The following is a 24,442-nucleotide window of genomic DNA, read 5'->3' as shown; positions in this document are numbered from 1 at the left end:
GCATGCTTGTTACTAAGGTGGTAGACCTAGGCTGGGTTCGTCATCCTCTGTGTCTCTGTGTTTTGTCCTGTGTTCTGGGAAATTTATCTTCCGACCTGTCTACTGAATTTTCCATTTTGGCAATCATAATCTTATTTTCAAGAGCTCTTATTGATTCTCTGGTGGTTCTTTTTTTTTTTTTTTTTAATAATTTATTTATTTGTTTTTATCTTTGGCTGTGTTGGGTCTTCGTTGCTGCTCACGGGCTTTCTCCAGTTGCATCAAGTGGGGGTTACCCTTCCTTGTGGTGCGCGGGCTTCTCATTGTCATGGCCTCTCCTGTTGCAGAGCATGGGCTCCAGAGTGCAGGCTCAGTAGCTGTGGCGCACAGGCCCAGCCGCTCCGCGTAATGTGGGATCTCTCCGGGCCAGGGATCGAACCCGTGTCCCCTGCATTGGCAGGCGGACTCCCAACCACTGTGCCACCAGGGAAGCCCTCTCTGGTGGTTCTTTTCTTTTTTTTTTTTAACTGAGATACAACTTACAGTATATGGCACAAGTCTTAAATGTGCTGCTCATGTATATAAATGGATATACAAGTATAATCACCACTCAGATCAAAATATCACTTTCTCATCACTCCAAAAAGTTCCCCTCTGTCAAGGGGTCAAGCATTCCCTAAGTGCAGCCTGGTAGCTAACAAGGCCAGAAATCCTTTTGCACAAATCACTGTGCAGCTGCCAGGTGTGCCTACCACACTTCCATGAGACCCAGCCAGTAAGAGGATGACAAGCCCCAGTGGATCCAGACGGCTATTACTCACACAGACAGCAAATGCAAGACCAGCATGGTGTCGGCTTTCCCTCGTCACAGGACAGCACTGAACCAGAGGGACCAGATGACAGGCAGCACGATGGTAGGTCTGTCTATGGCTGAGAAGCCAACTCAACTGCAGTCAGACAATTTTATGACCTGCAGCTACACTCTAAGTGGGGGGAGGAGGGTGGGGCAAGGTGGAAAGGACTACACTTAACTGAAACTAGGAAGACAGATGAGAAGTGGCCTCGTGGGGCTTCCCTGGTGGCACAGTAGATAAGAATCCACCTGCCAACGCAGGGAACACGGGTTTGAGCCCTGCTCCGGGAGGATCCCACATGCTGCGGAGCGACTAAGCCCGTGCGCCACAACTACTGAGCCTGCGCTCTAGAGCCCGCGAGTCACAACTACTGAGCCCGAGTGCCACAACTACTGAAGCCCGCGTGCCTAGAGCCCGTGCTCTGCAACAAGAGAAGCCACCGCAATGAGAAGCCTGTGCACCAGAATGAAGAATAGCCCTGCTCTTCGCAGCTAGAGAAAGCCCACGTGCAGCAACAAAGACCCAAGGCAGCCAAAAATAAATTAATTAATTAATTTAAATATTACATTTCCTTTATAAAAAAAAGATCTCATTTCCTTGAGCACCCCTAAATCCACTAGTTCCTTGATCAAGACTGTGGCACCCCCCCCCACTTCCCCATCCATAGCCCTCTGCTTCTTGGTAACCACTTGGCTAGGTCAGGAGAGGTGACCAGTTGTCCCTGTCCTAATTACCACCATCCTAATCATGACACTTCTCCGTTGGGAACATCCCTTACAATCAAAAGAAGTCTTAAACATACTTCAAACATCTATTCCCACAATACATTCAACAATGTTATTTACAACCACTTGGGTGTGTATTAGCTTAAAAAGTCTCACCTGGGGACTTCCCTGGCAGTCCAGTGGTTAGGACTCTACACTTCCACTGCATGGGGCATGGGTTCAATCCCTGGTCGGGGAACTAAGATCCCACATGCCACATGGTGTGGCCAAAAAAAAAAAAAAAAAAAATTAAAAGGTCCCACCCCCAAACTACCTCAGTCTGTTGTCCAATTTGAGAGCTATTTCCAAATCTAGTAAGAGTGAGTTTTCAGCCATGTCTCTGGGCACATCCCAGTATCCCAGTGGCCTATGCCACCGTGTTCAGGAGGGCTGAGGTTTGGCAACCATGGTTGCTGTTAGTTCCCAGCACACTGCATAGGGCCTCTAGTCTCCCCTGGGGATGGAGGGACCTTGGCCTCTAACCTAGTTTGTCCAGTTTTTCTCTGAAGGGGTTCAGGGGTAGCGCTGAAAGTGTTGGGTCAAAGAGTAAACAGAACAAACCCCATGCTTCTATAGGAGTTTGGGGCTCTCTTGGTGCTCCTCTTTTTGGTCCCCAGGAAATGCCAAAAATAACCCAGTTAAAGCCCAAATCTCTTAAGCCCCATGGCCTTCCCAGAGCCCAATAACAAGAGACAATTTTTCTTCATGGAAAGACTATCACTTTCTTCTTTTGGGACCCCTGGCATAGTAGCCAAGCCCACACGGCCTTATGGCTGGTTTCTTCCCCTACCTTGGCCTGTAGTGCATTACCTTGACCTTTGCCAAGGTTTCCATTCTGGGGAAATGATTGCGCGGTAGCTGAAGAGTTTCCCAGAGACATCCCCGAAGAGCAAGAGAAGATTTGGTTTCAGCCATAGGCTGTTGGTGTCGAGCAAATGTTCAGTCTGACTTTGGGTGACTGTTTCATCATCTGGGCATGCATGATCTCTATATGAATCCAGACTGAGGTCACAGGGGACTAAAAGGAAGTGATAGACTCTCCCATTATTGTCCAAGGGTGCCTATCAGAGGACAGGAATTTATCTTGGACAGGTCATGGTTTCATTATAGCTGTAAAGACCCACTGCAACAAGCCCTGATTTGTCCGTATATTTTCCTCCTCCGTATCCACTTCACTGACCAGAAGGGTTGTGGCCAAAGTGGCTTGGAGCACGGGGTCAGTTGTTAACACCCAAATGACTTCCATTCCTTGTCATCTCACATCAGAATTTGCATAGCACTCGCCTTTGCTAGTCGGATAAGCCATGCTTCTATGGTTTCATTGGACTTTTGCCCAAGTCTGTCTCTAATTTCCCACCTTTCTTACTCATTGTAAGAGTGGATCTCAGCCCATTTCTGAGTGGCAGACTGCCCTTACTCACCAGATAGTGTTCTATCTGTAGTCACAGTAGGAGGGTGAGCAATAACCAGCATATGCTTTCTTTAACTCTGTAAGACCCTCTTTGATTTCCAACGCTAAACACCAATGGAGCTCATTGGGGACCAGGAACAATCGTCATAGACCACTTGTCTCTGATGTCACCAAACAACTCAGCAGTAAGTGGACACTTAGTGGACACTAAGTCCACCAGAGTTCTAGCCCATACTTGACTTGACAGCCCACATTAAGATCCCTGTCTCTTCTCCAAAAAAAGGGTTGTGACCTTATCAGCCCCATATTAAGTGCCAAAGCGGTCAAGTGGTCAAGCAGTCCCTAAGTGCAGCATGGTGGCTAACAGGGCCACAAGCACCTACTACTGCAGCCACTGAGTGGGCCTGTCACACTTCCACAGACTCAGCTGGTAAGGAGACAAGTCGCAAGGATCCAGACAGCTCATTACTCACACTGACAGCAAAAGCAAGACCAGCATATTGTCAGCTTCTCACATCCCTCCCTAGTGCCGCAGGATGACACTGAACTGGAGGGACAGGTGACAGGAGGCATGGTGATAGGTCACTCTGTGGCTAAGGAGCCAACTCTAAACTACAGCCAAGCAGTTGTATGGCACCTGGCCTTACTCTACGACAGGAGGGGGCCCGATGGAAAGCCCTGCACTCAACTGAAACTAGGAAGATGGATGAAAAATTGTCTCCCATAATACAGGGAGTCTCCTCTCTAAGCTGCTATGTCCCCTTGCTCCAGGAATAATAGTGGTGTATTCTGTCAAGACTCAAGTCACCCTACTCAAGCCTTGCCTACATGGCCAATGTAGAGACATGCAAGGTTGTAAGGACGCCACAGCAGAGCTGTTCCCCTACATACTCATACTGCTTCCTGTTGGAACCCCTTAGACATAACCACTATTTTCATTTTTCTGTAGCTTAGTTTTGCCTGTTCTTGAACTTCATGAAATGGAATCATACATACGCACTCTTTCACATAGCGTTTGTCAACCTGTCTTTGAGATTCATCAGGGTTGGTACATGTACTTATGGCTTGTTCTTTCTTATTCCTATATAGGCATTTGGGACATCTCCAGTTTATTCTGGTCCAAACATCCCTTTTTCCTCCTGGAACTTCAATGACTCATATTTTGGAGTCACACATGTTTCTTAGGCTCTGTTCTTTCCATTTCTTATTTTCTCTCTCTCTATTTTAGTTTAGACTCAATCTATCTTCAAGTTCACTAGCTCCGTCTTCTGGTTAGGGAACTAATCCTGAGACTGTGTGTTTAGTCTCTGTGATTGTGACTTTATCCTTTAGCTCCATGAACTTTTAGAGTTTGTAATTTCAGAGATGGCATTTTTCAGTTCTACCTGCTCCTTTGATTCTTTTAAAATAGATTCCAACCCTGTTGAAATTCTCTATATTTGCACCTATTTTGTCCACCTTTTTCTCCATTTAACATATTAAGCATAGTTATTTTAATTTAATTTATTATTTTAAAGTATTTATTTATTTTACTTATTTTGGCTGTGCCGGGTCTTAGTTGCGGCATGTGGGATCTTTAGTTGCAGCATGTGGACTTCTTAGTTGCAGCATGCGAACTTTTAGTTGCGGCATGAATGTGGGATCTAGTTCCCTAACTAGGGTTGAACCCAGACCCCCTGCATTGGGAGCGTGGAGCCTTACCCACTGGACCACCAGGGAAGTCCCAAGCATAGTTACCATTTGTGGGTCTGCTTCTACAGTTTATTTTTTCTCTTGTGTATCGGCCCCATTTTTCTCCCTTTTTGCATGTTTTATAATATTTGAGTGTATGTTGCATATTGGGTATAAAAGAAAGGTAAAATATGATGTTATTCTCTTCCCCAACTTCTCGCTGAGGGTTCCCAGAGGAGCCAGTAACCTTGATGGAATCAAGCATTGAGCTGAGTTGGGGCAGAGTTATAGTTCTGATAAAACTCCGTCCTCCCCTGGATCGCCCCGTCCTCTTCCAGCCCTTCAAGTGCTGCTTTAAAGAGATTTTGAGGTTAGCTCTTTAGCCTCCCAACCCACACAGGTTCAAAATCTGGCCAATGGGACTTCCCTGGTGGTCCAGTGGTTAAGAATCTGCCTTCCAATGCAGGGGACGCGGGTTTGATCCCTGGTGGGGGAACTAAGATCCCACATGCCGTGGGGCAGCGTTCAAGCCTGAACGCTCTAGGACCTACATGCCACAACTAGAAAGAAGCCTGCACTCCACAATGAGAGCCCGCGTGCTGCGACTAAGACCCAATGCAGCCAAAATAAACAAATAAATAAATATTTAAAAAAAAAGAAACAAAGTCTGGCCAATATCTTGAGGGGGAGACCAATTGTTTGTTTCAGGCCCGCTCCCTCTAAACACCAGCCCCTTCCTAGTTGCCCATACTGCTCCAGAACTCAGCAAATGTTCCATGGGGGAAAACTGGCATTGCATTTTGGGTTCCTCCGGGTACCAATCCATAGCACTGTCCCTGTAAGCACCAGAAACTCCATTTCTTTTTTTCCCCAGTAGAGTCTTTCTGTTTGGTACAATTCTGATCATCAGAGATGTCCCATCTCAGCAAATGTCTCAGGGAAGAAAACAATTGCCCATCAGTTCACCTTGAAGGGGCTTTCTCCTCCTTGAAATTTTAAGTCATGTGGTCTTTCTTTCTTAACACTCCTCGCCATTGTCTTTAAAAATTATTATTTTCATCATATGTTTCCTCCTAGTTGTTGCAATGGGCGTGGGGACTTGCGAGGACCATATCCTACCCAGAAGCAGAAGTTCTTCAGTTCCGCTTTTTACCACTTCTAATGGAGATACAATTTGAATTGTTAGTATTTTTACTTAGTCACACTCTAACTTGATTTCCCCTTATTGAAACAAGTATTGTCTTTTATCTCTTTGAAAATAGATATCAACTACTTCATGGCCATTTTATCTCAACGTTCTTACTGCTTTGCTCTTTGGTGCTATAAATCTTTCCAGGTTTCTGTTTCTCAGTCTATGCATACTTCTTTGTCTTCTTTTTTTTTTGGCTGCACCATGAGGCATACAGGACCTTAGCCCCCTGACCAGGGATCCAACCCGCACTCCCTGCAGTGGAAGCGCGGAGTCTTAACCACTGGACCACCAGGGAATTCCCTTGTTGTCTTCTTGACCTTCACCGTTGCTGCTAGAAAAGTTTCAGATAACTTTGTAGATTTCAGGGGAATTTAAGGGAGGAGGTGAGGGCTCCCAGCTCTGCTACCCATTGCTCAGTAAACTTGTCTTGAGAGATGGGAATAGTTTTCTTTCTCTTCAGCTACTCCAGTCCCCTTGGAGTGGAACTCTAACTTCCCCTGACACTCTCCTCTTCCTGTTTCTCATGTGACTGTGGTACACAGACATAGTGTCTCTGACGTTTATAAGCTAATGACTTTCAAACCTCAGTTGCCAGCCTTTACTTCCATCTGAGCCTCCAGACTTATGTGTCACACTTACATCCCCACAGGCCCCTGAAACACAACATCTCTAGACTCACCATGCTTCCTGCAGCTCTGCTCCTCTGCCTGGGATCCTAATTCAGAAATAACACCACCATCTGGTCAAGAAGCCTGTATATCTTCCTGATCTCTCTTCCTCTTCCCCAAGTCACACACCCAACAGCTACCAAACCATGTCAGTTCTGCCCTGTGAACACTGTCCGTCCTCCTCCTTCCCCACGGCCACAGTACAGGGCCTCTCTTCCTTCTAAGACCTGCCCTCCAGAGGAGCGCGCATGCCAAGAGTACTCGATGGGCACAAATGGTTTTTATTATTTCTGCCTGGAAGAGGAATCCCTGGCAGGAACAGGGACGCACAGCAGACATGGAGCTGCATCCCTGCCGGCAGCATAGATACCGCTGGCTGGAGTCCAGGATGATGAAGAGCTGTCCAGCGGCGTGACCTGGAGCTGGTGAGGAGGTATAATCTTGCCTACAGAGGCCACTGGCTTGAGAAGTGGGGCCCCAGTCTCACCGATGCCGCTTTCGGATGCTCTGCAGCTCCTGGTAGATGGTGCTAAAGCTGGGTCGCTGCCCGGGCTCGGAGGCCCAGCACTGCTCCATGAGTCTGAACACAGCATCGGGGCACAGTTCGGGGCAAGGCAGGCGGCCCCCTGTGAGGACAGGCATAGCACACCAGGCATGAGGAGGGGGTCTGAGGGGCCCTAGCGGCCCCTGGGACATGCCATGAGCAATGGGAGCTGCTTAAGGTACAATGTTCTTAAGGAGCCCCTTCTCTTCACCAAAAACACAGAGATTCTAATCTCAAGCCACCATGTGCTAGTTGTGTGATCCCTGCAAACCTCAGTGTTTCCTTCTGTAAAAGGGACCTATTAATCCTGACCTCACCTGTTATGAAGAGTAAATGAAATAAACGGATGGCCTGGCACACAACAGGGTTTCACTGGATGGTAGCTCTAGGATTATTCTTACTCTGCCTCAGTGGGAAGAATAGGGCGTTAGGAGGCCTGGAGGAGTCCAGCTGGAGCGCTGGGAAGAGGGCTTGGCTCTGAGGCCACTGTCACACCGCAGGGTTCCCTTACCCTTTTCCACAAACTCCCGAGTCTGCTGATTGCTGAGGTTGGGGTAGGGGGAGGCCCCCAGGCTGAAAGTCTCCCAGAGCAAGATGCCAAAGCTCCACACGTCGCTCTCGGAGGAGTAGCGGCCTACGAGGAGGTGAGGCGGCGTGAGTGGGCCACACCCATTGGCCAGAGAAGGGCAGGTGGTGGGACCCATGCCCAGCCTCGGGCCCTGCAGCCAGAGCGGATCAGGCCCAGGTACCGTAGTTCAGGGCCTCCGGTGCGGTCCACTTCACGGGAACTTGTCTGAGACCTCCGGAGGCTGCGTAGATCCCGTCGGCTTCCTCCCGGGACATCCCAAAGTCACTGATCTTCAGGACATTCTTCTCTGTCACTAGGCAGTTCCGAGCGGCCAGGTCCCTGGGCGAAAGCAGGACAGGGGCTCATTTAGCCAATATCCACGCAGCACCTGCCACCTGCCCGGCCCAGGCTCCCTAGACACAGCCACGAGCCGAAGCTGCCCCTGCTCCTGGGATGCCTGGTCCGTCAGAGAGGCAAACTCCACCCCCGGAGCTGGTGCCTGCTGGTGAGGGGCGGCAGCGCCTGCATCTGGTGCAGGGGCGGGTGCCGGGACTGCCTGCCGCGCCCACCCCCTCACCGGTGGATGCAGCACTTGCTCTCCAGATACTCCATGCCCGCAGCCGCGTCCCCTACCATCTGCAGCAGAGTCTTCACCCTCAGGCGGGCTCCCTCTGTCCGGAGGAAGGTCAGGAAGTCGCCCCCTGGGAGTGGGCGGTGGGGACAGAGCTCGATGAGCCTTCTGGGGGTCGCAGGCGGCGGGGAGACCTAGACCAGTGGCACACCCCAGCCCTGGAGGTCAGCTCGCTCTGCTCACCCTGCACAAGCTCCATGACGATGTAGATGGGCTGCTTCTGGGTGCAGACGCCGATGAGACGCACGATGTTGGGGTGGCTATACTGCTTCAGAATCCTGGGGGCGGGGGCGCAGGGCTGCTCAGGCTCCCACCTCCACCGGGTGGGGGGCCTTACACATTCACCTCGTTGGCCCCGGGAGCCCAGGGAGCCTGAGGCAGGGTGAGAGCAGGGCAGCAGACCTGGAAGTGTGACTTTGGGTGGGTCCCAGAGCCTTGACCCCTCCACACTACGGGGGGATGGGGCTGTGAGGATGAAACGAAGTCAAGCACCCTGCCGTGCACAGAGGAGCCCTTCCTATGTGGAACCTCCAGGGGTGGGTATTCCATCACCCACCTCGCTTCCTGCAGAAACTTGGCCTTGAGGTCGGGTGGGAGCGTCTCACGGCAAGATTTCACGGCCACCAGGGTGTTGTCCGCTCTCAGGCGTCCGCTGAATACTTCGCCAAAGTTCCCCTGAAACGGTCTGGGGCTCCTATCTGTCTTGCCTGGACCGTGGTCCTCTCCTGCACTCGGGGCACAGCCCACCTTGTCCCCACCAGCCCTTGCCTCAGTGCCCCCGTGCTCAGACCTGCTCATCCCGGCTCTCTGGTTGGGGGATGAAGCGTACACGTGGGACAGGCAGGGAGAGTCACCTCTGACTTACCATGTTCACTGAGAAGTGACACGGAAGTCCAACAATCACTTTTGCTTGGGTTGGTAAAGCATTATGGTTTTTAGGAAAGTGACTTCTTTCCTGAGTAGGTATTTTATTTTATTTTTCTTTCTTTCTTTCTTTTTTTTAATTTTTATTTTTAGGCCACACCATGCAGCATGTGGGATCCTAGTTCCCTGACCAGGGATCGAACCTGCGTCCCACCTCACCGTCGCATTGGAAGCACAGTCTTAACCACTGGACCGCCAGGGAAGCCCCCTAAGCAGGTATTTTATCGCTCATGTGGACAGAGCGTGTCTCTCTCCCCTGAGGAGGCAGGGGTGGGGCGGGAAGTGTGTGCGTGTGAGTGGCGTGAGGTGGGTGCTGGTGGCAGAGCCGTCTCTGGGGAGCTTCCAGGGCAGGTGCTTTCCCCCCTGGTTTCCTGCAGGACAGCGTATGGCGGTGGCTGGGCAGGGAGTCAGGGGTCCAAGTTGGAGCTCAGATTGAGGCGGGGAGGCTGAGAGCCCTCTGCGGGTGGGGCCCTGGTGTGACTCGGCCTTTGGGATGGAAGGAAGTGATACTGGGGGAGGGAAAAGCAGGTGGCCAGGAGCCTGGCAGAGCACACTCAACTCACCCGCCCAATCTGCTCACCCAACACCAGGTCCTCGTGGCTTAGTGCCCACTTGTCCTGGGGAAGGGAGGAGTGGAGGGTGGGGGGGTCAGAAGTCAGTGAAGGGAGGGAGTGCTGAGCCCTATCAAGGACTGAATACCCCCTGAATACCCCCTCCCAACGCTGTGTCTTTCATTTCTTGGCACCTTGGTTTGTTGGTCTGCAAACTGGGGGTTGGACACAAGATCACACTTAGATGAGTCAGGGACCAGGCAGGGGCACTAAATGGGTGAGCACCAGCCAGGGGTGTGTAGCCCAGGGAATGGGATTGACCTTGACATTCCAAACCTAGAGGGAGGCCGGCCCCCTGGGGAGTGTATAGGACCTGGAAAGGACCTTCCTGCTCTGATTCTGTGTGGGCCCCAATCCTGCCACAGACTCACCTTGGGCACAGCCCTGTTCAGGATGATACCGCTCTTCTTGGTGAGGGGCTGCTGGGAGCGCAACAGGTGGTCTATGAGCAAGGGGATGCTGGGAAAGCCATCTCCTTCCAGTCGGTACAGGTTCTGCGGGGTAGGGGGAACTGGGGTCAACAGCCTCCATTGCTGAGGGGGCCTGAGCCCTGGGAAAGGGGAGGAAGAAAGAATGGCAGGGAGAAAGGGCCTGCCTGGAATGAGAGGCAGAGACCTGATGCTGCATGACAAGTCTGCTCCCCTGTCCTATGGGAGGACGCACACCTCTGTTTGGGTGCAGGGACTGGGTGGTCTCTGGGGCCCCTTTCAGCTCTGCCAGGGAGACATCTAAGACATAGCAGCTCCTTTCTATGCTCCCTGGTGAGGCGGAAAGGAGGGGAGGGAGGGGAAGAGAAGGGAAAGGCTGGCGTTCAGGCCCCACTCACATCAGCATACTGGATGATGAAGTGTCGGGGCTGGCCGTCCCACAGCACAGACAGCACGTACTCCTGCTTGCCCTGGCTCTCCCGGACCACGAAGTCCCCAGAGTGTGTCAGCAGCTCAGCCACTTCTGCCCGCGGGATGGCTCCGTGGTACCACAGCTGCTCATGCAGGGGCTTCTGCACCTCTGGAACGAGCTGCAGCGGTGGGGGGAGCTAGACAGGGACAGGGGAGGAGCAAGGAGGGGTCACTCAGCCAGCCCGTCAGCGGAGGCCACTAGGCCGGCCAGTTGGGGGGTGTCCGGCTCTCTCTCATACACTCCTCGTCCTCACAAAGCCCGCGAGTGCCACAAAGAGCCATCTGCAACCCTTGGAGCCAGCAATAAACTCACCCAGGCTGGGTGATCCCAAACAAGGCTTTTGTCTTTTGCTCCAGGCCACAGCCCCCAACCACTCCTGGAGCAGAGAGAGCCGTGGGGTGACGAGGCTGCAGGTCCCTTCCACACACGTGGGTGGTGGAGAGGAAGAGGGTACGGGGGTGGCACGGAATCCCAGGGAAGAGAGGGGCTCCCCAGTAAAAGTGACCTGGGAAGAGCCTCCTCTCTAGGGCAACCCTGCGACTAAACCCAAAGCACCGTGGTAGGAGGGGCTTAGGGGGACATCCCTGAGACCGCTGGCCTGGCCCACCCCTTAGAGAAGGGCAGAGGTACGGGTCCAGGATGGGCTCCACTCACCGAGAACTTGGGGCGGAAGATTCCTGAGATGTGGCTCTTAAGGATCTCCAGGGTGGGTGTCCTTCCCCCTTCTCGCTCCTGCTCCTGAGGCCAGGGACAGACGTCAGCGGGTGGCCAGGCTTGGGGAGGGGGAGGGCGAAAATGAGGAGCGCGGCCCCCGGTGGGCGGGCAGGGCTGGCAGTGCAGGCTGCGGGAGGGCGGCTCACCGAGGACGAGGTGGAGTGGCGGTCGTCCTGCAGCAGCAGCACGGGCAGGGGCTCACCGGGGCCCAGCTGCTCCAGCTTGGCCTGCAGCAGCTCCTGCTGGGCCTGCAGCTTGGCCTGGCCACACAGCGCTACCTGCAGCCCCTGCAGTGCCTCCTGCAGCACCTGCTTCTTGCCCAGCAGCTGCACCCTGCGGACAGGGGCGGGTGGTTGGGTGGGGGGAGAGAGGGGCTCAGCCTGCAGCTGGCGGCCAGCAGTGCGTCAGGCAGGCCGGACGGAGGAAAGGGAGGGCCAGGAGGCTGCTGTAGGCGGGCCCCACTCACCGCTCCCGGGGGTGGGTGGTCTGCTCCTCAGTCCGGAGCTCGTGCTGCAGCTGAGTGACCACCTCCTGCCGGCTGAGCACTGTCTCAGTGGCCATGGCCAGTTCCTCTGTCACTGAGGTCAGCCTGTGCCCAGAGGAAGGGCAGTGTTAGAGCCAATCCCCTCAGATGCATCCCTGCGGGGCCAAGCAAGCCTGCGGGCTGGTCACAGCTCTGTGTGGACGGCGTCCACCCCCGACCCCGAGCCGAGCCACCACACACGTGTGCTGCACGCTTTCCACAGTCAGCTCGTTCAGCTGCAGCTCCCCGGGCTCCAGCAGTTCAGCCTCCTCAAGCAGCGACTCATCAAAGGTGACACAGGGTGGGACGTCAGGTGTGGACCTGCAGGGGACAGTGCCCATCAGTGCACAGGCCAGCAGCCCTGGCACCCGGCTGCTGCAAGGAGGGGCTTACCCATACTGTTGCAGGAAGCCTTGGTACTCGGCCTCGGGCTGGATGTGGGCAACCGCTGCAGCCATCTCCTGGTGAATGGCCACCACCTCGTCCTGCACCAGGCTGCTAATCTCCAGGTATTCCTGCAGGATCTCCTTCCTGCCCCCAGGTGGAACCCCAGGTCAGGGGGGGGGCCTCAGGCTGGACAAGGCTAGGAAGCTTGGGGCCTGTGGCACTGGATTTGGACCCACCCTGGGGTTGCTCCCTGCCACCCATCATTTACCTGTCAAATGACCACAGGCAAGTTACTTAGTGTCTCCCGGGAGTTTGTAATAAGGCCCCAATGAGAGCCTATGTGCAGAGTGTGTGGTTTGAGGAAGTACTCGGTAAATGTGAGCTACAACTGTGCCTGCCCTGGGCATAGCCCCACAGCTGGGGCTCCAGGGCTCTGATACACACGTAAGCCATCGATGTGCTGCTGACCCCGTATTTATACCTCCCCGAGCTCCAGTCTCATGTAACTATCCACCTACTCTAAATGTCCTGTTGGACATCTCTCAGACACCCAAACTCCACCAGTTGAAAAATGAACTGCTGGGACTTCCCTGGTGGCGCAGTGGTTAAGAATCCACCTTCCAATTCAGGGGACACGGGTTTGATCCCTGGTTGGGGAACTAAGATCCCATGTGCCGCAACTATAGAGCCCATGCGCTCTGGAGCCCGCACGCTACAACTAGAGAGACGCCTGCACACCACGACGAAAGATCCTGCGTGCCGCAACTTAAGACCCAACACAGCCAAAAGTAAATAAATAAATATTTTTAAAAAGAAAAATGAACTCCTATTCTTATCTCCTGAACCTGCTTCTCTCACCTCATTCTCCATGTAGCCTCCACCACCCAGGGGCTCCAGGCCAAATCCCTGTAGTCATCCTTAGCTGCTCTATCTACACCCCACTTCCAGTCCATGAGGAATTCCCACCGGCTCCACCTTCAAAGTACGTCCAAGACCTGACCACTTCTCCCCTCCATTGCTACTGCCCAGGTCCAGTGGCATGGTCCGTGGTCTGGATCACTGCAGTAGCCTCCTGCCTGGTCTCCCTGGTCCTGTCTTGCCCCCTGAAGTCTGTTCTCAACACAGCAGTCGAACTGACCTCATTCAGACGGCTCAGATCATGCCGCTCTTCTGGTCCACCCAGAACCAAAGTCCTCACAACGGCCTGAGGGACGCTCTATCATCCCTGGACTCCTCTAGCCCCGTGTCTGACTCTGCCCTTCTCTCACTCTGCAAAGGCTACACTGGCTTCCTTGCTATTCCTTGATTTCAGGCGCTCTCCCACCTTGCGGCCTGTGCGCCTGCGATTCCTCTTTCTGGGATGGCTCTTCTTCAAAATCCCCCTGGCTCATTTCTGCACTTCTGAGGCTTTCCCAGACCACTCCATTTAAAACAGCAAACCTGGGACTTCCCTGGTGGCACAGTGGTTAAGACTCTGCGCTCCCAATGCAGGGGCCTTGGGTCCGATCCCTGGTCAGGGAACTAGATCTCGCATGCATGCTGCAACTAAGAGTTTGTGTGCCACAACTAAGGAACTGGCGAGCCGCAACTAAGGAGCCTGCCTATCACAACTAAGGAACCCGCCTGCCGCAACTAAGACCTGGCGCAACCAAACAAATAAATAAATAAAAATGGCAAAAAAAGAACATATTCCTTATACATAACTAAATAAAACAGTAACCTCCTTCCCTGTCCCCCTGCTTCCCTATCCTCTTTTCTTGTTTTATTTTTCTCCATAGCACCTATCATCTCTGACATGCTTTCTATTTTACTTATTGATTTCCTTTTCTTTCTCCACAAACGAATGACCCTAGAGGACAGATATTTTTGTCTACGTTCTCTGCTGTATCACACAGCAGAGCCTAGAATGGTGTTCAATAAACATAATAAAACCCTGAAATAAGGGGCCCAGAATAATGTAATTTGGATGTAAACTGACTGGCCCAGGGCGTGTTCTCACGTGACTACACGCCTGTCACTTTTACAGGACTGCGTTTTCTGGACCCTGCCTCTGGGCTTCAGGGCTGTGATGGGGGTCGGGGGGTGGGGTGGGCTTACAAGATGCACGCCATCTCCTGGTGCAGGTCCTGCAGGGACTGGAGCAGGCCAGGCAGCATGAGCTGGTGGTGGTGCTGGTGGTGTAGCTGCGCGGCCCGCACGCCCAGCACATAGCGGTTGTGGTGAGCGAAGAGCTTCCACAAACTGCGCACGTACTTGTCCTTGGCTTTGTCACGGTCTTTGTCTGCCAGGTTGGGGGAAAGAGGCGTGGGTGACAGCACAGAGGCCTGGGTAGCAACCCCCTCCCCGGGTACCTGTGGACAGTTCTGGGCTGGCTTGGGATTCCCATCCTGGCAGCAAGGAAGCCCCGGACCTTTGCTGGCCTCCTGGTACTTGCGTCGGGCCTGGGCACTGTCCCGTGCCAGGGCTCGGTACTGGCTCTTCAGCTTCTCAATGTCCTGGCTGTGGGTCTGGAGAGAGGAGAGACCAGTGTGGGACAGCAGGTCCCCAGAGGATTCCTGCCCGAGGTGAAGCCCTGGACAGGTTCTGCAGTCCAGGCGGGCAGCACATCCAAATTCATCCTTCAGGAAGGGCCTGGAGACCTCTGGGACTTAGCCATTGCTGCTGAGGTTAAGGTTAGAGGAGTCAGGCTAAGGACAGGCCCCCGGGGGCAGCAGAGAGCCAGACTGGGCAGGCGACAACTGTCCTTCCTTGGCCTAGAGTGGTATCTGGTGGCAACTAAGGTCCAGCGGCAGGCATGTGTGCTTGGTTTAACACTCTGTTGATGCCATCTTGAAATTCTTAATAATTTTTTGACAAGGGGCCCCGCGTTTTCAATTTGCACTGGGTCCCACAATTATGTTCCTGGTGGTCAAGACCGGAGTTCTCATCCCAGTTGCCTGCTTCTGCACTGGGGTACTTAGGGCAAACTCCACTCCTCTCCTCAGAACCTCAGCTTCCCCATCTGTAACAGAGCTAAATGCACAGACTAGATCAGCTCTTTTCTTAAGGTCCAGGTGGTAAACATTTTAGGCTTGTAGGCCATGCAGTCTCTGTTGAACTTGCTGGGCTCCGCCACTGTAGCTCTTTAGTAGCCACAGATAATATGAAAACATATGGGCAAGTCTGTGTTCCAGTAAAACTGCCTGCAAAAACAGGCTGACCCCTGAATTATATGATCTATCGTCTGGGAAGAGAGGAGTGCGTGAAGGCTGGCCACCAGGGGCCGCTGTGGGTCTGCAGCAAGGCTGGGTCTGCGCTGGTAGAAGGGGTGTGGTGCAGGCGGCTGCCCAGCACATTGAATAAGAAGGCTAAAGCATCTGCGTAAATGGCTCCAATCAAACAACCTCTAGTCAGAGGAGCTGCGCAGGATTCAAATGAAGGCAGACCCACTTCACAGCCCCAGTCCTTAACCTCCGAGTCAGGGGGCCACACTGCTGCCTTGTGGAGTCTCTGGGTCTCTGGGAGGAGCCAGCCTGGGCCAAGGGCAGGCAGAGCAGCCCTCATTCCTCTCACTGTCTCTCGGACCTGAGGGCCAGCTGGTGCAGTGCAGGAGGTGGGTCACAGGTCCTGCGCTCCTCCCAAGCAATGGCTGGATCACTCATCCTTGTATTCCCAGCACTCTGCTCAGGTACACAGTAGGGTGGCAGAAAAGGCGTGGAGAGGCCCTGCTGCAGCCCGGCCCAAGCTATGGCGGGGAGGGGAGGGAGGGGAGGAAGGGGAGGAAGCTGGGCTGGAGCAGGTGCTGGGGGGTGGGCCTGTGGTCAGATACTTACACTTCTTCAGTGAGTCCAGGGGTTCCTTGCAAAACCAGCCCTTTTCAGCTCAAAATGTAGGCAGAAATGACCAGGTGAAGCCCGGGTGCCACCCACCCACCTACCTTGGTGAGCTCCTGCTGGAGCTGCTGCCACTGCTCGTTGTAAGTCTTGCGCAGGTGCTGCCGCTCCCGGATCAACAGGCTCAGCTTGCTCAGCGGCCCTGAGTTCAGATCTTCTGCGTGCTGCCTCAGCAACCGGCTCAGGCCCTCCGTCTGGCTGGTGATCTCTGCCCAGGACTACAGCATGGGGTGGGCAAGGCAGGGAGTGGGGGACAGTGGCTCCCACGCCTGGGCCTGCCCAATCACCAACCCTCCCCAGTGGGCTCCGGGAAAGAAAGGGGCAGGCAGACCTACCCGGCACCCCCAGGACTTCCTTGGTCGAGGGCGGGAAGGGTGGTGAGGAGGCCTAGGGCCCTGTAGAATCCCACCTGACTGATGGGGCTCTGGGGGCTGATGCCCCGGCTCTGGCCCCCGCTGTCCTGCAGTGACATGTGGTGCAGCAGCCCAGCATATTCTCTGTCACTCTTGACCCGCTGGGCCATCCACTTCCTCATGCCCTCCAGCAGCCGAAGCTCGGCCTCCTGCATCTGCTGCACTGCCCCGTGGCCCTGGGGACTGCACAGCTCCGAAGAGAAGCCCATAGTGTGGTCCTGGGGACCAAGAGAGGAGAGGCCACCACTGGGGGCAAGGCAGAAGCTGGAGACGGGCGGGCAGGACAGGGAAGCTAGGGGCTGCCGGGCCAGGAGGAGCCGCAGACAGGCAGGAGGTGGGGGGCTGTCCCGCTGAAATGCAGCCATGGGTACAGAACACGGCCTGGCCTGGGAAAGCCCTCATTGCTTCCTGTGACCCAGGTCGAGGCCTGGTGCCAGGGGTCTCCTTCCCAGCCCTGGAACAGAAACCTCCCGGAGCCTCCCTCCCAGGGCCCTTCCACCCAGCACCCGCTGCAGGGGCAAGGCGCGCACAAGACTGCCCCTGCCGGCGCCCCAGGCAGCCGCCGCCCGGGACCCGGCCCTTCTGCGGCCCCTGCCCTACCTGGTCCTGTGTCCCGCTCTCTGATCGCCTGCCGGGCCTCTGCCCACTGCTTGCTGACCCCGCTCCCCCTGCCCGCCGCCGCTGCCTCCTGGGCCTCGGGGCAGGAGTTACCCGCGTGGGCAGCTGATCCTGGGGCCGCCGAGGACCGACTCAGACTCAGGCCCGCACCACCCAGGGCCAGTTCCTGATTCCGCGTTTCCTCCTCCTGCGGTTTCAGTTGGCCCCGGCCCCGGGGCGGGCCGGCTGAGGGGAAGGGGCGGGCGGGAGCCCCCGACGCCTGCCCACCCCCCTGCCCAGTGCAGGCCGCTGCCTCAGCCGGCCACACGGCCACGGAAACGGAAGGGAGGAGGGGGCTGGGAAAGAATGGCCCAGAAGAGAGCAGCCTGCGCCCGGCACTCCCCAGGGCCCGGACAGCGCCCGGGAACACGGGGAACGGCCCAAGGGGGCGGCGGTGGGCGCCTGGCACAGGGCCGGGCTGCAGGATCGCGTCGGGCCGGGGAGTCTGGGGGTCCAGAGCCTGGGGGCGGGCGGGCGGTCCGAGCAGCAGGCCAGGGCGGCCCCAGAAGAGGAAGGGGGAAGCCTAGTCCAGGCCTTCCCCACCCCACTGGATTCCCCAAGGAGAGCTCAGGCGCCAGCCTCCATTTGAATAAAATTTCCAAGTAAATATCCCGAGGAGAGGCCTGCTTCTCAGGCACAGATCCTGGTGGAACTGGCACAGCTCCTCCACCCCCAGGCAGGGGCTTCCTGTCCCAAGGGAGACCTGTGGCAGGCGAGGGGCCTGGGCTGGGGAGTGGAGAGGTATGGCGTTCCCAGTGTGGGACTCAGGATCTCCCCAGCAAAAACCATCTTGGTCCAGTTAGGCCCCACCGAAGGCCTCAACCCTACAGCTGGCGGCCGGGCTACTTCAGCCAAGAGAGACCCTGAGCAACTGGACGCAGGCCATCACTCTCCACCCTGCTGGAGTCCAGGCCTGTGGGGGTGGAGGTGCTCAGCTAGTCCCACCCCTGGGGCTTGGGGCTTGTCTCCAGCTGCTGTCCCTTCCACACCCCACCTAAAGAAGGCTCTGAACGCCTCGGGAGGTGGACTTTGGGCACTTACAGGTAGGCAGGACATCATGTGGGCATGTAACTCGCCCCAGCCCTCACCCGCACCCCATCCTGGATGCAGCCCCAGGTCCTGGGAAGAACATCACCACACTGGAGACCAGGCCTGGTTTGCATAGTCTGCACGTTTAATCGCTTTAAAACCTCTAACATTACCTCGTGTCCATTAAATAGAACCAACAATGCTGGGCCTGTTTAAATTACAAGAAAAAAAAAAAAATCACTGTGCACCAACCCAGTATCTTACAAAACCAGCTGGGCTGGCCACAAGGGTGGGGGGGATGGGAGAGGCGGGGGTGCCCCTGGGCAGGTGGCTGGGTGTCAGGAGGGGCTAGGGGAGAGAAAGAAAAGGGGGCTCCCAAACGGGAGGGGACTGATTGTCCTAATGGGAGGGGTACAAAAGGCACGTCAGAAGAGGGGGCCTTGGGGGGCAGGACAGGTCAGTGCTTTCTCCACCAGGGCACAGTGTTGGAGGGGGCTCAGTGCCACTGCCTGCCCACCCCTGGCACTTGGAGAACCACTGACCCATGAGCCCTTGGCACGAGGAGCCCCATCTGAAATGGACGACAGCCTGCCCCTTCTATCGTACTCCTCCTTTCCTAGGGCCCGCCTGGCCTGGCCTGTCTCTTCAGGACCTGGGGCTCAGCTACTCCTCAGCAACACGCTGCAGACCCCCACACCTCAGGGCCAGGGCAGCCGGGGGGAACAGCAGGGTGGACAGTGGGTGTGGGAAGGTGGATGGTCCAGCTGCTACCCCCATTAAAAATACCAAAAAAAAAAAAAAAAAATCAGCATCTAAAGTGAAATAATCACAAAGTGAAAATATATCCTCAAACAGCCCCTGAGATCCCCACAGGGGAAAGCAGCATCGGGTGGGAGGCGGGAGAGGCCGGCTGGGCCACCGTCCCTCCCCACCACCCACCCAGGGGCTCTGGGACTGTGAGTGCCAACAGCCCAGGCAGCCCCGGGCTCAGAAAACAGGGACTTGGGCCCTGGCAGGAGGAGAGGGTGCCAGAGAGGGGAGGGTGGTCAGCACACCAGCACGGGGCCGGGCCAGCCTCGCTCAGCAGGCAGCCAGCTGTAGTGGAGGTGGGCAAAGGGACACACACACGTGTGCACCCTGGAAGTGCCTGCCTTGCCTTGGTCCCTTCCTTCGCTTACTGCTTCCGCCCGAGGCTCACCAGAGGTGGGGGACGGGGTCAGGGATGCAAAAGCCCTTAGAGAGGTGGCCTCCTCCTTCAAATACCCCCTAGGCCAGCCTCCCTGCTGCCTGGATGGGGACCATTATTGCTTTAGAGGGACAGGGAAGGGGCGAGAACTGCAGCCCGGGTCAGGAATCCCATAAGGGAAGGGCTGCCCCTCTTCACTCCGCAGGGAACTCTGGCTGGGGCCTGGACCTTGGAAAGCTGCCCTAAAGGTTTCACTCCTTTCTCCACACGCAGGCGTGCTGGGGGTGGGCAGAGGCCCTCCCCTGCTCCCCAGCTGGTCCTGGGGTCCCACCTCAGGCAGCCGGGGGGCCCAAGGGTAGGGTGGGAAGCCGTCTCTGCCTCTCTTGCCTCCCAGCTGGGGTCCAAACCCAGTCCCAAGATAAAAAAATACTTTGGTGAATTAAAAAGTGCCCCAGGAGGGGATGGGCTCGAAGGGGCGGGCAGTAGGCGCTCGTCAAAGGGCGCTCTGGTCTTTGATAAAGGCGGTCCTCTCGCCCCGGCCCTCGTCCTCTTCTGAGTCGGATGGGCACTCCTCCTGCCAGGCTTCGGGGGGCAGCCCCTTGTAGGAGATGAGGCCACGGTCCATGGTGTACACCTTCACCCCTCGGAAGCTGAAGCCCGAGCGCAGCTGCAGGACCAGGAAGACAGTGACGAAGACCAGCACGATGAAGGCGCAGCTGAGGCCGGCCACCACCTCGGGCAGGTGTGAGGGCAGCAGCCCCTCCCGCAGCCGCGGCTCTGCCTCCACCTCCATAGGTGGCGGCTGCTGCGGCTGCGGCGACTCACGGCTGCTCTGGCTTTGCCGGGAGCATGTCTGTTCCACAGGGTCCAGGGAGGCGTGGCTGGGGCAGCTGAGGCAGTCTGTGGGGGCTGGCCCCTGGCACGTGGCACACGAGGCGTGGCAGGGGGCACAGACGCTGGCCCGGATGATCTCCACGTTGTTCTCGGTGCTGTAGTGCGTGTCGAGGACTTGGGGAGCGAAGCCTGGAGGGCAGCGCTGGACACAGCTCTTCTGGTGCAGGGAGAAGCCTTCCTCGCACACTGCCGGCACGGGGCAGAAGGTGGGCGTCAGCCAAGCCGCCCATGGCTGTTGGGCCCTGAGCCCCACGACAGTGGCAGCCTGTGGACCTGCAGCCCCAGGCAGTCACCACTGTCCCCAGGAGCTCCCACCTGCCCCACGACTGTGGTGACCCTGGGGTCCCAGCATCCCTTCACACCCCTTTTCCTCCTTCAGGACAGGCGCCCTCTGTCCCCAGCCTCAGGTTCCCAAGCCCTTGCAGCACCCACGACTGACCCACACAGGCCTGGCTGGACGTGAGGGTCTTGCAGCCGATGCTCTCAGGAGGTGTGGGCAGCCCCTCGGGGGCCGTGCCGTACAGCACGAGGGTGAACTTGGTCAGTGTCCCTAATTGAGGGGGGAAGCAAAAGTCAGAAGCCACGCCCGGCACCCCAGACTCCGCCAGCGCCCCTCCTCCATCCCCAGCCCTCGAGCACCCCCAATACCATAGTTATTTGCTTCACTGGTGTTTTCTATCTCCAGGACCCACTCGCCAGAGGGGTCCTCGTCCCAGGAATGGGTCGTCATGAAGGCCCAGTCGTTAAACCCGTCTGCAGAGTAGTCGTGCGGCCTGGGGAGGAAGGTGCACATAGCTGCCTGACGCCTCTGGCAGACCCCAGCCAGGGGACACCGAGCCCACAGCACATGGACCACACCCCCTCCCCCCAGTGCAGCAGAACCCCGCTGGGCTGGAAATGCCTGCTGGGTGTTTCCCAGGAGGCCAAATGTTCTCAACCAGAAGATTCTGGAAATGTGCAAGGGTACTACACATGGGAAGGCACACAGACATGGCATTTAATGGGCAGAATCAGGGATTCCTGCAACATGGGACAGTCTCACAGGACAAAAACCATCCTTCCCAAAATGCCAACAGTGGAAAAGTATTTGGTGCCCTTCAGGGCTGTGTGAGTGAATGAATGAATGCACGTGGATGTGAGGGACAGGACAAGCTGGACAGAGGAGAGGGCAAGCACCTGGCGGCCAGCAGGGTGGAGCGGGTGCCCATGGGGCTGACCAGGTGGATGGCCAGGTCACCACGGCGGTTGTAGGACAGGGTGAGCCGCGCCTGAGTGTGTTCCAGCCGCGTGATGTGGCTGGGCTCCCCCACGCAGGCGGTCACAGTCTTCCGCACCTCCAGCCGCTTCCCGATGTCCCTGCGCAGAGAGCACCGTGATGGTCTATCAGCCTGGCCCAGGGGGACCAGCGGGCACCCCTGCGCCCCTCAGGTCCCACCTGCCCCCTCCCAGCCAGGGTCCAGCCCTCACTTGGGCTCAGTGAGGATGTCGATGATGCACTTCCGCTGGGGGGTCACCGTCGTCCAGTTCTGGGCCAGAGCCACCATGGCACCTGCGTCCAGTAACCCGTAGCCATACGAATGGCTCACTGTGGGGCAGGGAAGGCGGGGTCAGCTGGGAGGCACACAGGGCCCCCGCAACCCCCAATGCAGCCCTGTCCTCACCTTTGCGGCCCACACCATTGGTGGCCCAGTCGTTAGCATTGAGGTGGGCTGGCTTTGAGGTCTGTACCACCAGGTGCTGCATGTCCCGCCAGGTGAGGTTCTTACTGCAGAGGAGGGACGGAGAGGCTTGGGGGCTGTCTCTTCGGAGAGAAGCTGGAGACCAAGGCCTGCCTTGCAGGGGGCGCTGGTGGGGACAGGGTTGCGCCTCAGCCCCCACCCACTTACTTGGCCTCCAGGGTGAGAGCGATGATGCCCGCTGCCAAGGGGGCAGAGGCAGAGGTGCCTGTGTGAGACTCCGTACACTTCTGCCGCAGATCAGTGGTCACCTACCAGGAGGACAATGATGTTGGGCCTGTAATGCGGGGAGGGCACCAGAGGGGGGCTACCTGCCTGCCCTCCCTCTGTCCACAGGCCCTATGCACCATAAACAGGAGTGGGGAGCCAGGGCCAAGAAACCTTGGTCCCACCTGCTGCCTTGCTAACTTGCTGTAGACAGGCCGATGCCTGGCCCTTTCCCGAGGAATGAGAGGATTGAACTAAAGGTTGGCGATCATTAAGAGCAATGCATATTTTTAAGGAGAGTCTTCTCAGGGGCTTCACTGACGGCTCCACAGTCCCCAGGAGTCTTGGAGAGCTCCCTAGCCCCCATCCCATGATGCTTTAGCCACCACCACCCAGCCACGTGCGGGTGGAAGGTAGATGGGGTCGGAAAGGGGGCCCCGGACAGAGCCAGCAAGCAGCCCCGTTTCCCCAGCTGCCACCCGGGGCAGGACTCACGATCTGCTTCTCGTTCTGGTTTCCACTGCTGTACGTTGTGGCCAGCGTGGACGAGCAGGCCTCACTGTACCAGGGCACGTTGCCGGACTGCGTGGCGCTGCTGATGGACAGCGTGTAGATGCTGTTGGTGTAGCCGTCGCAGTTGCAGCTGTCATGTTCCCGGCCCCCGTTCCCAGAGGCCCAGACAAAGATGGAGCCCAGCCCCCCGCGGCCCTGTGGACAGAGTGGGCTGGGGTCACTCGAGAACAGGACTTGGGGGAGGCCTGGCAGGAGGATGCTGCTCGAGACTGAGAAGGATGGAGCCTCCTTCTCCGGGGACTCTCTATCCAGCCTCTGTTCCCCTGGGAGACCCCTGGTGGATCTCAACCTTTTTTGAACCAAAAAAAGAGACCCAGACCACCAACCAAAATGCTCTGAGTGGTGATTCCAAAGGGTGGAATTATGGGTAATTAGTATTTACTTTTCTCTTTTTCTGTCTTTCTAGTTCCTTAACATTTTAATAACATTTAATAAACAAACTTTGTGTAAATTAAAATTAAACACAAGAATAAATAAATAGGAACAGAAAAAAACAAAGAAGTATGGAAAAGGTAGCGCCTAGTTTGCCCCCAGAGGTTGGGCCTGGTTTCTAGGGTGGGGCTAGGACCCCCACCTCACCTGGCTGACCCCCCGGAAGAAGGCCTCCTCAGCAAGGCGGGCTGGCCCATCCACGGTCTTGCCGTCGTCCTCGGGGCCCCAACTGGCGCTGTAGATGTGGATGTGGTTGGGATTCAGGCCCAGCGAGCGTGCCTCTACCGCATCTGTCACTTCACCGTCCAGCATGCGCACCCCTGGTTGTGGAGGGGGGCGGGGAGAGGGATGCTGCGTGGGTCCAGCTGCCAGGAGCACTCCCTGGAGCACACCCAGCCTTGCACCCAGAGGATGGGCAGGGGAGGGCAGAGGACCGTGCTGGGAAACCCTGAGCCCCTAACTCCCTGGCCAGCCTCTGCCTTTCGAAGACAAGACGCAGGGGAAAAGGGGAGAGCTCCCTGGGCCCCAACTACACATTCTGGGCTAGGATGAGTCTCTGGGGTCCCAAAGGAGCATGGTGATCAAGGCCTGCCATGTAAGGACTCGGAGTGGACAGTGAGGAGTTAGGGAGACTCCTGCTAAGAAACACTCCCTCCACCCCACAGCACAGGGGGTTCAGCTTTTTGAGTTACTAAGAACTCTCTAAAGAAGAGCCGTGCAGTCAAAAGGATCCACAGCAGGAAAGTGGCAGACACTGGCTAGGTGGGAAGTGAACAGAGAAGAATCCCACTGGAAGGGTCGTCCCAAAGACCGGGTGGCCAAGGCCTACACCCACCTCCAATACGGGCATTGTAGGCCACGCCTACGCCACAGACACCGTTGTTGGCCACTGCGGCCACCTCGCCTGCACACCGTGTGCCATGCCTGCCGGGGCCAAGAGCACAGCATTAACAGTGGACAGAGCATGGTGGGTGCAGCCTGAGGAGCAGGAAGGGCCACATGCACGCCCCTCTACCTTTGCTGTCCCACATCTGTACACAGACCACACCCCCCCACTCCTCTTGGCCTATGGCCACCTCCACTCAGACCGAATCTTCCCTCA

The 24,442-nt window shown here is 56.5% G+C and overlaps 3 protein-coding genes across 16 annotated transcripts in view; all 3 read right to left on the bottom strand.

Moving 5' to 3' along the window:
- MAN2A2 (mannosidase alpha class 2A member 2) overlaps window positions 1–6,685 on the bottom strand; it is a 30,605-nt gene extending 23,920 nt beyond the window's left edge. For all 3 annotated transcript variants that reach the window (XM_032619814.1, XM_032619766.1, XM_032619805.1), the window contains exon 1: window positions 6,551–6,685. The gene's annotated coding sequence lies outside the window, so the exon portion shown is untranslated. The remainder of the gene's footprint in view (window positions 1–6,550) is intronic.
- Window positions 6,686–6,802: 117 nt separating this feature from the next.
- On the bottom strand, window positions 6,803–17,565 carry FES (FES proto-oncogene, tyrosine kinase). 4 transcript variants are annotated; one of them, XM_032619841.1, is made up of 19 exons: window positions 17,227–17,565; window positions 16,623–16,844; window positions 16,258–16,431; window positions 14,752–14,848; window positions 14,439–14,622; window positions 12,348–12,485; window positions 12,156–12,275; window positions 11,898–12,020; window positions 11,578–11,764; window positions 11,372–11,455; window positions 10,644–10,853; window positions 10,189–10,311; window positions 9,770–9,823; window positions 8,839–8,957; window positions 8,466–8,560; window positions 8,229–8,352; window positions 7,833–7,990; window positions 7,595–7,717; window positions 6,803–7,165 (listed from the first exon to the last, which is right to left on the bottom strand). In XM_032619841.1, the coding sequence occupies exons 2-19, from the start codon at window positions 16,833–16,835 to the stop codon at window positions 7,023–7,025; spliced, it is 2,469 nt and encodes an 822-aa protein (XP_032475732.1). In that variant the 5' UTR covers window positions 16,836–16,844; window positions 17,227–17,565; the 3' UTR covers window positions 6,803–7,022. The 4 variants fall into 4 exon arrangements, with proteins under 4 accessions (XP_032475732.1, XP_032475724.1, XP_032475741.1 ...); XM_032619833.1 differs by lacking the exon at window positions 17,227–17,565 and adding an exon at window positions 11,030–11,093 and having other exon boundaries at window positions 6,804–7,165; window positions 11,372–11,490; window positions 16,623–16,843; XM_032619850.1 differs by lacking the exons at window positions 12,348–12,485; window positions 17,227–17,565 and adding an exon at window positions 11,030–11,093 and having other exon boundaries at window positions 6,804–7,165; window positions 11,372–11,490; window positions 16,623–16,843.
- An 869-nt stretch (window positions 17,566–18,434) lies between these two features.
- Window positions 18,435–24,442, bottom strand: part of FURIN (furin, paired basic amino acid cleaving enzyme) — a 12,466-nt gene continuing 6,458 nt past the window's right edge. For all 9 annotated transcript variants that reach the window (XM_032619925.1, XM_032619881.1, XM_032619908.1 and 6 more), the window contains 10 exons: window positions 24,176–24,264; window positions 23,488–23,660; window positions 22,831–23,043; window positions 22,279–22,379; window positions 22,054–22,157; window positions 21,860–21,977; window positions 21,569–21,748; window positions 21,041–21,165; window positions 20,832–20,942; window positions 18,435–20,578 (listed from right to left, as the gene is read on the bottom strand). In XM_032619925.1, coding sequence (XP_032475816.1) covers window positions 19,992–20,578; window positions 20,832–20,942; window positions 21,041–21,165; window positions 21,569–21,748; window positions 21,860–21,977; window positions 22,054–22,157; window positions 22,279–22,379; window positions 22,831–23,043; window positions 23,488–23,660; window positions 24,176–24,264 — 1,801 coding nt within the window. In that variant the 3' untranslated portion in view covers window positions 18,435–19,991. The remainder of the gene's footprint in view (window positions 20,579–20,831; window positions 20,943–21,040; window positions 21,166–21,568; window positions 21,749–21,859; window positions 21,978–22,053; window positions 22,158–22,278; window positions 22,380–22,830; window positions 23,044–23,487; window positions 23,661–24,175; window positions 24,265–24,442) is intronic.

The sequence above is a fragment of the Phocoena sinus genome, chromosome 2 (assembly GCF_008692025.1).
Source record: "Phocoena sinus isolate mPhoSin1 chromosome 2, mPhoSin1.pri, whole genome shotgun sequence".
NCBI classification, from domain to species: domain Eukaryota; kingdom Metazoa; phylum Chordata; class Mammalia; order Artiodactyla; family Phocoenidae; genus Phocoena; species Phocoena sinus.
Note: the sequence above shows the minus strand (reverse complement) of the source record. Positions and strands in the feature narration are given on the sequence as shown.